This window comes from Stereum hirsutum (assembly GCF_000264905.1).
Source record: "Stereum hirsutum FP-91666 SS1 unplaced genomic scaffold STEHIscaffold_20, whole genome shotgun sequence".
Lineage (NCBI taxonomy): Eukaryota > Fungi > Basidiomycota > Agaricomycetes > Russulales > Stereaceae > Stereum > Stereum hirsutum.
In genome coordinates, this window is record NW_006763150.1 from 293,379 (window position 1) to 306,181 (window position 12,803).

The 12,803-nt window shown below is 50.4% G+C and overlaps 4 protein-coding genes across 4 annotated transcripts; 1 reads left to right on the forward strand and 3 right to left on the reverse strand.

Annotated features, from left to right (window-relative positions):
• Window positions 1-261: 261 nt before the first annotated feature.
• STEHIDRAFT_68351 (uncharacterized protein) lies at window positions 262-2,800 on the forward strand (the record flags this gene model as incomplete). Its single annotated transcript, XM_007310339.1, is given in 10 exon segments — window positions 262-669; window positions 723-759; window positions 816-942; window positions 1,003-1,091; window positions 1,158-1,554; window positions 1,620-1,829; window positions 1,883-2,317; window positions 2,476-2,495; window positions 2,509-2,630; window positions 2,687-2,800. The coding sequence occupies 10 exon segments, from the start codon at window positions 262-264 to the stop codon at window positions 2,798-2,800; spliced, it is 1,959 nt and encodes a 652-aa protein (XP_007310401.1).
• A 387-nt stretch (window positions 2,801-3,187) lies between these two features.
• Window positions 3,188-6,125, reverse strand: STEHIDRAFT_142792 (uncharacterized protein). Its single transcript, XM_007310417.1, has 7 exons — window positions 5,813-6,125; window positions 5,649-5,748; window positions 5,498-5,593; window positions 5,404-5,433; window positions 5,230-5,334; window positions 3,641-5,125; window positions 3,188-3,573 (listed from the first exon to the last, which is right to left on the reverse strand). The coding sequence occupies exons 1-6, from the start codon at window positions 5,866-5,868 to the stop codon at window positions 3,695-3,697; spliced, it is 1,818 nt and encodes a 605-aa protein (XP_007310479.1). The 5' UTR covers window positions 5,869-6,125; the 3' UTR covers window positions 3,188-3,573; window positions 3,641-3,694.
• Window positions 6,126-6,688: 563 nt separating this feature from the next.
• On the reverse strand, window positions 6,689-8,935 carry STEHIDRAFT_87303 (uncharacterized protein). The gene is made up of 6 exons (XM_007310418.1): window positions 8,495-8,935; window positions 8,403-8,441; window positions 8,197-8,340; window positions 7,986-8,135; window positions 7,691-7,910; window positions 6,689-7,564 (listed from the first exon to the last, which is right to left on the reverse strand). Exons 1-6 carry the CDS (start codon window positions 8,621-8,623, stop codon window positions 6,846-6,848), a joined length of 1,401 nt encoding a protein of 466 aa, XP_007310480.1. The 5' UTR covers window positions 8,624-8,935; the 3' UTR covers window positions 6,689-6,845.
• A 462-nt stretch (window positions 8,936-9,397) lies between these two features.
• On the reverse strand, window positions 9,398-12,734 carry STEHIDRAFT_87305 (histone deacetylase complex protein). The gene is made up of 17 exons (XM_007310419.1): window positions 12,315-12,734; window positions 11,954-12,242; window positions 11,874-11,887; window positions 11,683-11,821; window positions 11,510-11,622; window positions 11,326-11,453; window positions 11,075-11,264; window positions 10,983-11,012; window positions 10,799-10,910; window positions 10,685-10,732; window positions 10,543-10,609; window positions 10,365-10,463; window positions 10,239-10,306; window positions 10,097-10,176; window positions 9,898-10,004; window positions 9,722-9,821; window positions 9,398-9,645 (listed from the first exon to the last, which is right to left on the reverse strand). The coding sequence occupies exons 1-17, from the start codon at window positions 12,667-12,669 to the stop codon at window positions 9,560-9,562; spliced, it is 2,025 nt and encodes a 674-aa protein (XP_007310481.1). The 5' UTR covers window positions 12,670-12,734; the 3' UTR covers window positions 9,398-9,559.
• Window positions 12,735-12,803: the final 69 nt, after the last annotated feature.

Consider the following 12,803-nt stretch of genomic DNA (forward strand, 5'->3'; position numbering starts at 1 on the left):
GCATTGACGTCTCCGTGAACATCGCGGCAATCTAGGGCAGAAGCCTAACATGATGCACGCCACCGTATCTTATGTCTGTGTGCAGGCCAATCACATAATCTCTGCCCTGTGTTTCATCGCACGGCAGTGACACGATGACACTATAGGTATTTTCCTCGTTCTTTAATGTAACCTTCCAGGAGCTTCTATCTTAAGACACCCCACAACGTTACTCTATATAAACATCCGTCGATACAGTCACGTCGCTTTACTCCTTTGCTCATGGCTTCGCCTAGCGCTACCAAGGACGTCTCTGGACTCACGGCTCGTCTGGCGGGATTGACTGTTGAGGAACAAGTCGCAGCACTTTGGGCCGACGATCCACACTCTGGTCCCACAGCGCAGCTGAATCCTGGAGGCAACAATCCGTCCGATCCCTCGGACGTGTCAGGCCGCCTCTCTAGAGACTTCCCTGATTTTCCCGAGCCAGACTCAGAGGTCGGAACAGCCTTCCTTGCCTCTTACAAGAAGGCTGTGTTAGGGCCCGGAGGTGGAGGTCCTGCCGCAGTGGATTATACCATCCGAGAGCCTCCCTGTGCTAATGTTAACGTGGCACAAAAGCAAGCCGCGTGTCCCAAAAGAGGGTCCTCTCTCTGCGGCTCATGCAAACTGGTGCAGTACTGTTCAAAGGTACATCCCTACATTTTTTACGATGTCGACGATCTCGTCTCAAGGCTGTGCAGATCTGTCAAGCTCAACACTGGAAAATCCATAAACAAGGTCTGGCTATTCGCATTTTCTGGCTTGACTTGTTTCCGACTATGTGCTCCAAATAGACTGTAAAGATCAGATTCGAGCGCCTGATTGGGAACCAATATGGTCTTTGGAAAAGCGTACCCCAGCGTTCGTATCAGACGAGGATATACACGGACCTCGGAACCCCCACTCACTTGGACATGCCTTGTATGATTTTTCATCTCAACTTCTTGATCGAGTTTGGCCAATTGTCTCATCTTCCTATAGGTGGGGAAATGTCCCAGCCGTGGATATCCTTAATCTTAATCACGACTCAGACAATCAAGCGGATACCAATTTCACGGTTGCAGCGCCAGGTGAGCTCTAAGACTTGTAACTTAAATCTGCTCTCATTATCCATTGTGACTTTCTGTGATCCACAGCCTCCGGTGACTTGCGCCATATTATCCGAACAGTGAACCAACTGCCTTCGGATTACAACGGAGAACTCACGATCGTTCTCAACGACAGAGATCCATATGTCGTAGCTCGAAATCTGCTTCTTCTTATACTTCTTGCCCTACCAGATAAGTCTCGAGGTCCCGATATGGCCCTTCACTTCTGGTATTCTGTCTTCGTGCCCATGGAATATAATTCCCAAATGACTCTCATTCTTCTCGACTTCCTCACCGAGAAGTTCAAGCTGGATGAAACTTCCCAATTATCCTCGACATCCACCATCACTACTCATGACTGCTCGGATGTAATCACATTGATGACCGTACTTGTGCGGTCGACCTACCAGATTGGCGATGCCGCCAATGAGCTGCACCGAGTCCGGTAAGCCGCTGTATGTCTCACCGTCGTCCTGAACCTCATCAGTGAGGGAAACGTGTGACCTATAGGTTCGCACCATCGCGATTGGACCTCCATCACCGCCAATACTGTAAACTAGAACCCTCTCACCGTTTGGCGTTCCTAGAGTTCCGAAGATTTGGACTTCTTCTTCCATTTGGCGCGTGTAACGCGCAATTCAACTACCCCAACCGTTTTTTGTTCGATTACGATGGGAAGTTTCTCCTTAGCGATTTTGCAAGTCCCCTTGAGTCTTGGGAGTAGGTCTCATTCCGATGTCATTCTATTACAATTCTCATTTGTTCCGCATCAGCATCATGTCCGTAATGAAGACAGGCATCGCCCATGGATCCCCCCGAGCAGACATCTTCGGCTGTCTTTACTTCTACGTCTCTGATCAATTGCGCGAATTCGCCAGGCGTTTGGACCGTTTCCGTATCTCGTTCAAGCTGTTCAACGAAGATTCCGGAGCGCTAGCCGCTAGCATTCGTTCGAATTCGCTTTCGGGACTCGGTCTTCCGTCCTCGACACGGTTCGACCGTATCGCTGTCTCAAACATCATTGACCCTAGCTATGTGGGACTTCCCCAAGTTCTATCAGACTGGGGCCCTCTTCTTAGCAAGGAAGACCCTCGTGCCACCCTCTTGGCTTATTCGCTCAATTGGCCCATGCAACATGCAGGCGCAAAGCCTGGCAGAGATGATGATATTAAGAAGTGCATGGATGTAATGCAGAGACTAGGAAAGGTGTAGCTTACTATTACTTTTCCGTGTACTCGACTACTAACTCAACTTCCTAAGCTTCCGAAACCACCTAACGCTGCTACTGAAAGCATGCTCCGTGGTTCGCAGTGCCTTACTCATGGTACCTCTATCACCATGCTCATGTTTTGTATGTTTCTCATAGCATACACGGCAAAACTTATCGTCGTTATGTCAGTCCTGACCGCAGTTTACGACAACTCGCAGGCTTTCGAGGACTATTTGGAGACATCTGGACTTCGGCATGCACTCGACGAGTCCCAGTTACGGCGCAAAATAAAGCATGCAATTGTTCCTCCCGTAAGCTCGGTTGTCTGCCTGGGTTGTACTATGATCTAAAACTTGTCTTTTCACAGCGTCTTTGCGTCCCTATCGAAGCCAGACGAAATGCGCTCCCAGAATTTCCAGACGACGAAAGCTGGTACTTTTGGGTGAGTTATCAATCTTATAACTTCTTCCAACATGGTTGAACCTCTGTTTTGTTCCTAGACTAGTGTCAGTGGGCATAGCTGGACTGAACGTTTCTTGGAATTTAGTCGTCGTTGAGATGGCATGGCGGTTGTGGCCTATCTTGTTTGTCTTGATTTCCGAATTCGTATGTACTCTTATACATATGCCGCGCGCACAATACCGCTCAAAAACCAATGTTACGAATGTCAAAAAGACAAAAGGGAAAGCAATTGCTGAGCGATTACTGGAGGAGATAAATACACATTCCGTCGTGGTAATTACATGAACAGACAAACAACAACGGGCAAAAGGTCAAGCAAAAGAGCAGTACAGGACAGCAACAACGCAGCGAAACAATGCAAGTTGCAGAAATACATGATGATAGAAATACATGATGATAGGGGAAAATAGAAGGAAGATCGAGAGAAGCATACTTGAGACGAGAAAGCAGGTGTCAGAGCAAGAATTAGGCAGACAAAGGGAAATAATGATGACGAAGGTAAAGATTGAGACTGATGGAACGGGATATATACGGATAGGATTGAAGATGTGAAGAGGGTTATAGGCGAGCGTGGTGTGGGGGCGGTATTGGTGACGATCAAGCTAAGACGAGATGCTGGACGAATGGGATAAGTGTCGCGGGTTGGTTGATGTGAGACACCGGCATCGCGTGGGGCGAGTAGGAATGCTCCACTATATTGGTGCGATGCGTGTGCTTCCGAATCAGACGGAGTCGCTGGAGGTCTGAAGCCTTCTTCATCTTCGTTACTCGTCTTGATTGACACTCGAAGGTCTGAGAATCAGATAGAATGTCAGTATCATTCTATGAACCAGAGTGCGAATATATGGATACTACTCACCATCGCGGCTTCGACCACTTTCAGGTCTTCAAACTGTCGTCGTTTGGGATCGCTTCAATATCTGCTGTGCCAATTCTGTCTATGATCCGAAAGGAAATGATAGCCTTCATATGTCGGCCTCTCATCCCCTCTCGTGAACTCGAAATCTCTGTCCCCGTACAGCTCCCGATAATCCTCGTCTGAGTCAAACGCCGTGTCCTCTATTTCCTCAACGGCGACATCGGACTCGTTGCGGACGTCGTAACGGGACCGTTCTACGTGTACTTCGACGCGGGGAGCCGAGTTGAACGCCAACAGAGAATCACGCTCCTGGAAGCTTTGTGATGGTCCATTGAGCGCCGCCGTTGCACTTGGCCACACCATCGCCTCCGTGGGCAGCTGAGGAGCCGCTTCGTGGGTCTGGCCGTGACGATGTGCCGCCGTCGTGTACCCTGACACGACATTGGTAGATAAGAACTGGGCAAGACGATCATGACGGAGGAAGTCGTCCGGTCCAAAGTCAATGTGAGCATCGCCGTCAGGTGGGTGTTTGCTCTCGTATTCTTGCTTCTCCCAGTCCTCAGACGACCCATCGCCGTCATCGCCTTCAGAGTACTCGTCCTCAGGATATTGAAGCTCTCCTTCGATGAATGGTGACGCGCTTCGTGATCGCACTGGCTGAGCAGAGTGGTGCTCGAGGTTCAGGACGTGCGTGTTGGAGGGGGGGAAGACAGGTGACGGGTGTTGTAACCGGGCCGGCTGAGGATAATCGAGGTCGAAAAAGGGAATATGCCCGGTGGGCGGGGATGTTGGACGGTATATGGGTGAAGACGGGCAGCCGGGATCGATCATCCAGGGCGAGGGAGTTCGGTGGGGCTGGTCCGGTTCGTTGTAAGAGCTAGAGCTTGAGCCTTGAACAAATTCAGGTTCAGGAGTGGGGGAACGACGACGACGGGTGTGACCAGTACGACGACCGGTCCCGATGGTGTATGGCTCGGCGTGTTTCATAGGTTTCTTCGCCGTCTTCACAGTTCTCTTTACACCACCGGGGTTCCTCCTGTCCTCGGCGGCGGGAGAAGGACTGGAGCCCCTGAAAGCGGCACGACATTGAACCGTATCAGAAGCAATACCGGAGACGTACATGGATACGTCGGTGGTGGAGGAAATATCTGAGAGTGTGGGTGACCGGAGTAGGGAGTTGACGGTCGCCTCATCGGACCTCACATCTTCAAGTGACGAAGCACGGGTGTAGGGGACTTGCTGCAGAGTAGTTGTGTTGGCCAGAGGTGAGAGACTTGAGCGTTGACTTGAAGCACCAATGGTCTCTTGCGGGAACCCGAGGAGAGATGACGATGGGAAGGGCGCGAAGCGTAGGTCCTGGAGCTGAGGTTGGACTGTGGTGGGAGTGTGGGATGGTGAGCTGAAATTGCTGGACATTGTGGGTGTGGGGCTTGGTGTGTGGCGAGCGGGGGGTGTGCGACGGCGGAGCGTGGCGGGAGTGTGGCGCTGAATAGGGTGGTGTCCGTATTACGTCATGTGTCAGGGCGAAGCGTGGCGAGCAGCGATTAATGACACGGGCTCATCCCGACATATAGTAATACACTACTCACCGATGTAGAGGTCGAAGATGAACGATGAATGCCTTTTTTGCGTTGGGAGGACGAGTGGTCGGATAATGGAGACGTAGACTTGCGCCTCTTGGGGCCACGAGAGTCCTGAACAACAGCGACACAAACAATTGGCATCGACATACAATAACCGAAATCAAAATGGGAACAGCGTACCTCAGATTCGTCGGATGATGTATCGTTGTCCTTTGGGGGCAGAACCGTCAGCCATCAGCCATGGTGTCTATGCGCCACATTGTCTGACACTCACTTCAACATGGGAAGACCTTGAAGACGAAGACGAAGGACGGGATGGGGATGGGGATGGGGACTTGCGCTTTTGACCACAGGAGCCTTCGTCGTCGGACTGTAAAGGACCTGGTGAGTAGAGCATGGGAGGTGAGTGTGAGTGTTCAACGAACCTCGGTGGCGCCACCATTGGCGGAAACGGGGAGCAAGCGGGAGGGAAGAGGGGCGACGCGACTATTTGTCGCGACAAGACGGTAGCCAACCTGGAATGATCTGAAAGGAAAAGGTTCAGCACTCAGATGAAGAAGGGGTCGCAGAGGAAGGAATCGGGACATACGAGGTGAGGAGGATAGTCCCCACGGCGCCAAAAAGGGCAGAAGCGATGTCAAACATCGTGTATGTTGCAGTTGTAAATTGTTAGTTTATATGTGTCGAGTGCAGGACGCGAGGGAGCTTAGACAGCAAGCGAGTTGTGGACGATGATGGATGCACGAGAGAAAGAGAGAAGAAGGGAGGCGCGTCTCTTTTATATGAAAGAGGACACAATGAAGGACAGGAACAGCCGAGAGCGTGTTTATGTAAGCGTATGTGGGTGGCGAGAGGTGTCAGGATTATCGCTTCTGGTGCTTCGATCAATTCTTGCCTAATCGAGCGTTCCCTTGTACCTCCTTTTTTCGTATCTGTGACTGATCTGAAACAATTTTCATCGTTTCAAGCTAGTAGAGGTCACATCAATACATCAGACGCAGTTCGAACTACTCTCTCTTCAAAGAATAAAAACAATACTCTGAGTACAACGCAGAGTATGAAGATAAGGAACAGTCGACGTCGAAAGGGCACTCACAACACGAGGCGACAGTGCCGTGCTTCGAAGCAAGCTACAGCCACCGATGCATTACAGCCTCTATGCTTTGACCTTGCTTTGACCTGTACCTCATCCGTTCATAATCCTATCTTGGTACCTATAGCTATACTCGCAGCGTGCAGAGTGAAGCAGAGCATTTCCTCGCGTTAGCCGTGAAGACCAAGTGAAGACTGACGCAGACTGACGCATGGACAAGAGTCGCACGGTGACAGTCGAAGAAAAGCTATTCGTGGGAGATAATTTGTCAGCGCACGAGAGGGGCCACCCTTCCGGAACGCAGGCCTCAATGAAGGCCCGCCACAAAGAGCCGAACTTCGCGTTTGGAGCCGTATACCAAACGCACTCGCGCGAGCAAAAATGTATCTTCAAAGCAGGGCTGGTAAACACACATCGAAAGTAAAGAAGACTCGTAGATCCCTGAAATTCCACAGGTGCCCATGCTCGTAAGTATTCCCGTGCGACTACAATAATAATATATAGAACAAACTTCCCATTCTCCAGCTAACTACAACTCTCCCTTCACATGTGTATGCTCGTCCTTCGACTGAGGCTCGGTAGCTGCTGTGGGCTCTGGAGGCGCCACAGGTGACGCGCTAATCTCAGCATCCTCCTTCTCCTCCTCGAGATCCGCGGGCGTCGTCGCCTCAGCCGACTCAGTTTCAGTCTCAATGGCTGCAGAGCCAGAGGCCGTAGCCGTCTCAGGCTGCACCTCCTCCTCATACGCCGTCTTCGCATCCGACACGATTTGACCCGCATCCCCCGTCTTCGGCGTCGTCTCCTTCATCGCCTCTCTCTTCTTCGCATCCTTCTCCTTCTGCGCCTTCAAAACCTTCAAAATCGGGTCGTCCTCCTTCCCCTTCCCACCCTTCAGCGCCTCCTCTACCGCTTCATCCGTCGCAGTCTTCTCCAAATCGTCCACATCCTTCTCTGATTTATCCTTCTTCATAGGCATATCCCTCATATCGCCCAAGCTGCCCCCGAACCCGTGCGTATCATGGAACCCCGTTCCGTGTTTCTTGATCGCCTCCTCGAAGTCGATGATGTCGGAGAAGCCACCATGCGCGAGCGCGATCTTTTGTGCTTCTTGCGCTTTCTCGATCTCTTGTTCTTCGGGGCTAGGTTCGAACTGTTCTGAGCGCGCGGCGGCGTTGGCGGCACCGAGGTCGGCAGTTCCGTCGATCAGGGAGTCGAAGAATTTGACGAGAGATTCGTATTTGAGGATACCTGATGATCGGGATCAAGGACAGGTCAGACTTCAGACGCTAGACGCGCAAGACCACAATAACGAAAGCGAGCAGGGTGGCCTATATGTTTCGAGGGCATGGAGACAATAGTGGGAAAGTGGCGTACCTTCGAAGAGAACAGGCTCGATCGAACCGACGGGGTAAACTAGCACCTTCGAGTCCTTCTTCCCGCCAACAGGTAGTCCCATCTTCTTCGACGTCTTACTCGACCAATCCTTGTGACTCGCGAACACGATCTTGTCCTTATACTTGTTTGCTAACACTCGCCACAATATGGGGACGCCCTTTGGTTTAGACAAGAGGAGTGCGCGGGGCATATCAACATTCTGGATGTGAGTGAAGCGAACGAAGTCAGAATTGGTGAGCCGTGTACGAGTCTCAACATAGACGGCGATACGCACCTCCTTTGCCCATGGCTCAAAGTCAGGTTGATAGTAGAGTTTCTTGTTGTTCCCTGGGATGTTTCGTTCGGCGAAGTAATAGAAGGAGCTAGCAGTGCGCTGGGCTCCATCGAATAGTATTGGCTTCATCTCGCTACCGCGGGGGAAGAGCTAGATAAACGAGTGATTAACACAGAAGCCTCTTGAACATCAGAAATAATGCTCAGCGTACCTTGACAGTTGGGAAACCTTGCACGCCCTGTTCAGCACAGAGAGCCTTATTCTTTTGGGCATCGCAGTCGACGGCGTAGGTTGGGATGAGTGGATGCAGACCGAGGGCAGCTTTACTGAGCTCAGGAGCCATCCGTTGACAGTGCTACGAACATTGAAGGACTGTAAGGCCAATGAGGAATTGAACAGGAGTGAAAGGGAACATACGCCACACCACGGCGCGACGAACGCGACAAGACTTGTTTCCTGCTACACGGTTAATATCCACGTCAATTGAATAGAAAAGAGTTGTTGCGCACATTATTTTTCATGACCTTCCTGAACCCCTTCGCATCGATCGGCTTCACAAGCGTATCCTTTGGCCATAACGCAGCGTTCGTAAACGCGGGCGCCAAAGTGAGTGTCCAGAGCAACAACTGAGGAAGCATGTTGGACACGTCCTAAACGAAACGTATGTTCGCGCTGACTATAAAGAGGCAACACGAATAGGAGTAGACGGGCGGTGGAATGGAAATGTATCGATGGGACTATGGACACCAGGCGGGGTTCGGTGAACAAAATGAAGAGTTCGCCACGACAAGGTTTATAAGGGAAAGATCATAAGCCCCTGGGGAGAGTCGGTGGTGGTTCGCACTGACGTGGCAGATCGTATGCACACCGGTTACGCGTCGTTGTGGACGCCGAGGATTTCGTGTCGTCTGGTTTCGCAGCGAACGATGTTAGATAGACATCAGCTCGATGGTACGGAAGCGTGTGTATGGGAAATTTGAGGGCGAATGAGAGTTTATTTGGGGACCGCGTTGGAGAGCGTCCATTTTTGGCGCGGGCGTGGGTGTTGGGAGGAGAGAGGCTGGCGGGTCCGGCTTGGGATTGGGTCGTGCTTTCTCAGACTTTGATATATCCACGGTTGTTTTCAGCCCTGACAGGTTGTTGACAAAGGATGCGAACACGTTCCTCTGATATTTACGAGCGATAATATAAATCACGCCCATGCCAGTGAGTGTGCCACACAGAGCATCGGCGCCACACAGACTCGGATACAACGCAAAAGATAACGACGACGATGTCTCAGTGTTAGAAAAGCAGAAAGAGCAAGCAGTTTTTCCATCCCTCAGATTAGATGGAACCGGTTCCAAGAGCGAGAAGCTCTTGGTGCGAAGATAAAGTCACCTAAAGCGTGGAACCCCCCCGAATTAGTGCCTGTTTGCTCCCATCGACTCTGAATTGGTATACCCAAAACCGAAACCGATCACGATAAATACACTGAAGAAAGCAAAACACACAGCAAATTATCATGAAAATCAAACCCTGCCAAAACCTCTACGTTCGACACCTCAACACACCAGCTCCCCGCTCTCCCGTCTTCATCCTTGCTGGCCAACCGCATTACGGACGGTCTGCCGAATGACTGGCAGAGCCTTCGTAAGGAGTTTGATCGCTTTCTCCTCATCTATACACCAACATAATTTGCACACCAAATAATAAGGAACTCGTGGAAAGAGAATGGGCAACTTGCAAAGACGCACCGATTTCACAGATTGCTCCATGTCGCTTTCTCCAAACGACCTCTTGTGGGTTACCCTTCGCCCTGAGGTAATGCCTAGATGGTATGATGACGAGAGAATTCTAGTCAAGTATATCAGGGTCACAGAACAAGTAATGTATACCATGATTCGAAAATTCGAATAGTTAGTGGACTCACCTTATGGTACCACTTGATAGCGTCAGGGTCTTTTTTGGGTAGAAGTGGTACGTCGGCATGGCCCACGACTTGGACCACCAGGAATACTTTCCGCATGATGGCAGCCACTGAGTGAGAGTAAGTATGTGAGTCGAGGAAGAATTGTAAGGAGAGGAAGGATTGTTTTATGGATAGACTCTGGTATCAGAAACAAACGTACTTCGCGCATCCATGAGTTCTCTCAACGCCAATACTCCCGGTCCATGTCCGATCAAAACAATATGTTTGGCGTTTGTGATCCTACACGTCCATCCATTGCTGTCAGACACACCAAAAACAGCGGGATTTGTATAGAATCTTACACGACGTAGTTGTCCCATAGATATGTCATCAGATCCCTCGTGTACTCTTCCGGTTTGCGTTTCTCGTACTGTCCGTCATCGTTGAGAGCACGTACGCAGTGTTAGGACATTTTAGAAGAAACATACCGCTCGGTTGGCTGGTACCGGTCTGGGAAGAATGTTGATGTCGAGAAGGGCGTATTTTTCATTGGTTATCCATTCGACCAACTTTCTTGAGGCATCAATCTGTGTATCAAGGTGAGTGAACGGATATGAGCTGGAATAACTAAACACGCGAGTATAATGAGGAAACGGTGATACGAACTAAGTAGGAGTGTTCCATGTGTACATTGCATTCGAGTGTGTTGGCGATTTCTACGCGAAGATCTCCACTATGGGTATCGATTCATCAGAAAGTGCGCACCATTTATGCGGGCATAAGGAAAAAAAAAAAAAACAAGACGCACAACCCATGGGTGAAGATAACTAGCACATCCTTGTCGAAAATTTCTTTCCTAAAGTTACACGGATGTTACGGTCTTCGCCAAGCTTTATGGATGAGACTCGTTGCTTCGACTTACGTGCACATAATCTGCTGAGAGAACCGATCTTGCTGCTCTTCGTAGAGGAAAGGGACCTCGAGCATATTATGCTTCTGATACATGTAGGCTTGTCTGTGCTCCTTCAATATCTCTGTGGAAATTGAACAGACGACGCAGTTAGCTCATGAAATCTGATCGTTGGTATAAATGTAGCTATACATACCGGGAATGGAGAAGGTGTTGTCTTCGAATTCTGCAATGATCGTCAACACTAATATCTCATCCACGCGCAAGGCAGTAGATGTCTACACGTACCATCCTTCGGCTCACAAGCTTTTGGATCCAAATTATGCCAATACTTACTCTGATGTACCGCGACCTGCCATACAGTCTCAGAGGCAGCCTCCGATGCGACGAGGGGTCCCAGTTCCGGTGGCGCTTCGCCAAGCAACGTTCGTCCTACAGACAACGCGGATGTTGAAGTAGCCTCGAGATTGTACCCGCCCTATTTATGATCGTCAACATGCATGGCTTTTTATCTTTAAAAATAAACCCAACACACTGACCTCCAACGCAACAACGACGCGACCGCCTGCTAAGCCAGAGAGCATGTGCGTCATGTGCGCATAGCCCGCTGGTGTGACCTTGCACTCTCCGAGATGATCGCCTTCTGCGGCGTCGAAGCCAGCAGAAACTGAGAAGAGTAAGCACAGAAATTCACATCAGGGCTACAACGATGTGCGAACGTACTGATGACCATCTCTGGACTGAATTCGATAGCTATGGGCATCACGATCCGTTGAAAAGCGTGGATGTAGTCTGCGTCCCCTGTACCTTTTTCAGGCCATGGGATATTCACGGAGCTTATGACGTAGACACGTCAACTTCATTTCGATAATTTGGGAGGTTGCTCGAGCGCTTACAATCCGAGTCCTGGACCTTCTCCAGACGAAACCATGCTGCCAAACGGGCCCGATGGGTAGAAACGCCCGCCTTCGTATCGGTGTAATGATATGTAGAGTACGTTGGGATCTTCGTTGAATGCCTTTTGTGTTCCATTACCTGGAGCAGCGTCAATTATCCTGGATTCAATAAATTAGATTCAGCCACCTACCATGGTGGACGTCCCTAAGATGCGAAAAATGTCAGTACCGAACGGGTCACATGTTTATGGTCGTCGAAGCCTTGGCTCACCAGTCTAAAATGAGTACCTTCTTGATCGGAGTGAGATTTTGCATGACTTTGATCGCGACAGAAACGTTATTGAAGAAGCAGAACCCCATAGGCCTGTTGGGCTCCGCGTGATGTCCAGGTGGTCGAACAATGGCGAATGTTTTGAGCAGTTCGCCACGCGCGACGGCCAGTGTCGCCTCAATGACACCACCACAACTGAGGCGAGCGCTGAGTGGTGTCATTGGGTGAACATAAAGAGAATCGGCCTCGTAAAACGACTCAGAGAGGGTGAATTCCTCGGGTGACATGTCTGTCAGCGTGTCAAATGGAGTGCGTCAGATACACATTCGTTTTTTCAACAAGTGATTGGTGAGAATTTTACCCCTGAGCTGCATAACATGTTCCCAAAGCGCTTCGCTGTGTACAAGAAGTACCTCTTCCTTCTCTGCCTTCCTGATCTTCAGCTTTCGCATCCGAACAAGACATTTGTGCTGATGGAACAGGTCATATATGTAGCGAATCCGTGCTGGTTGCTCTGGATGGTCTCCAGCAGAGCTCGTGTTCTCATCTGAGTGCAACATCATCTGAGGCTCATAAACATATCCCACAGTGAGGTTGTCCGGAGCCGGAGGCAAGGACTCCCGTGGCTCAGAGGGCTCGGTGGGAGCGTCTGCCGAGGCCATATTCCAGTCTTCGGAGAGCTCCGGAGGAGCAGTGCCATTCGCATCCCCATCCATGAAGGCTGTCGTCTAGTATTCAAGAAGACGGAGACACGGGCGAGCAGAGGTGAAGTGAGAGGAGCGAGGACAGGGCGAGGTTTAACGATCTACAGGATGTGGCCGGTTTGAGGCGACTGAGCGTGCTCCCGGAA

Bases quoted from the DNA above. Each gene is read 5' to 3' on its own strand.
- STEHIDRAFT_87305 (XM_007310419.1), bottom strand. From the start codon at position 12,669: ATGGATGGGGATGCGAATGGCACTGCTCCTCCGGAGCTCTCCGAAGAC. The intron at 10,177-10,238 runs GTAAGATTCTAT...ATGGACGTGTAG, and splicing joins CTATGGGACAACTACGTCGT to GATCACAAACGCCAAACATA. The intron at 9,646-9,721 runs GTGCGTCTTTGC...GTTGGTGTATAG, and splicing joins TGGAGCAATCTGTGAAATCG to ATGAGGAGAAAGCGATCAAA.
- STEHIDRAFT_142792 (XM_007310417.1), bottom strand. From the start codon at position 5,868: ATGTTTGACATCGCTTCTGCCCTTTTTGGCGCCGTGGGGACTATCCTC. The intron at 5,594-5,648 runs GTTCGTTGAACA...GGTCCTTTACAG, and splicing joins CCAATGGTGGCGCCACCGAG to TCCGACGACGAAGGCTCCTG. The intron at 5,434-5,497 runs GTGAGTGTCAGA...CTGCCCCCAAAG, and splicing joins CAAGGTCTTCCCATGTTGAA to GACAACGATACATCATCCGA.
- STEHIDRAFT_87303 (XM_007310418.1), bottom strand. From the start codon at position 8,623: ATGCTTCCTCAGTTGTTGCTCTGGACACTCACTTTGGCGCCCGCGTTT. The intron at 8,341-8,402 runs GTATGTTCCCTT...CAATGTTCGTAG, and splicing joins TCGTCGCGCCGTGGTGTGGC to CACTGTCAACGGATGGCTCC. The intron at 7,911-7,985 runs GTGCGTATCGCC...ACTCACATCCAG, and splicing joins TTGAGCCATGGGCAAAGGAG to AATGTTGATATGCCCCGCGC.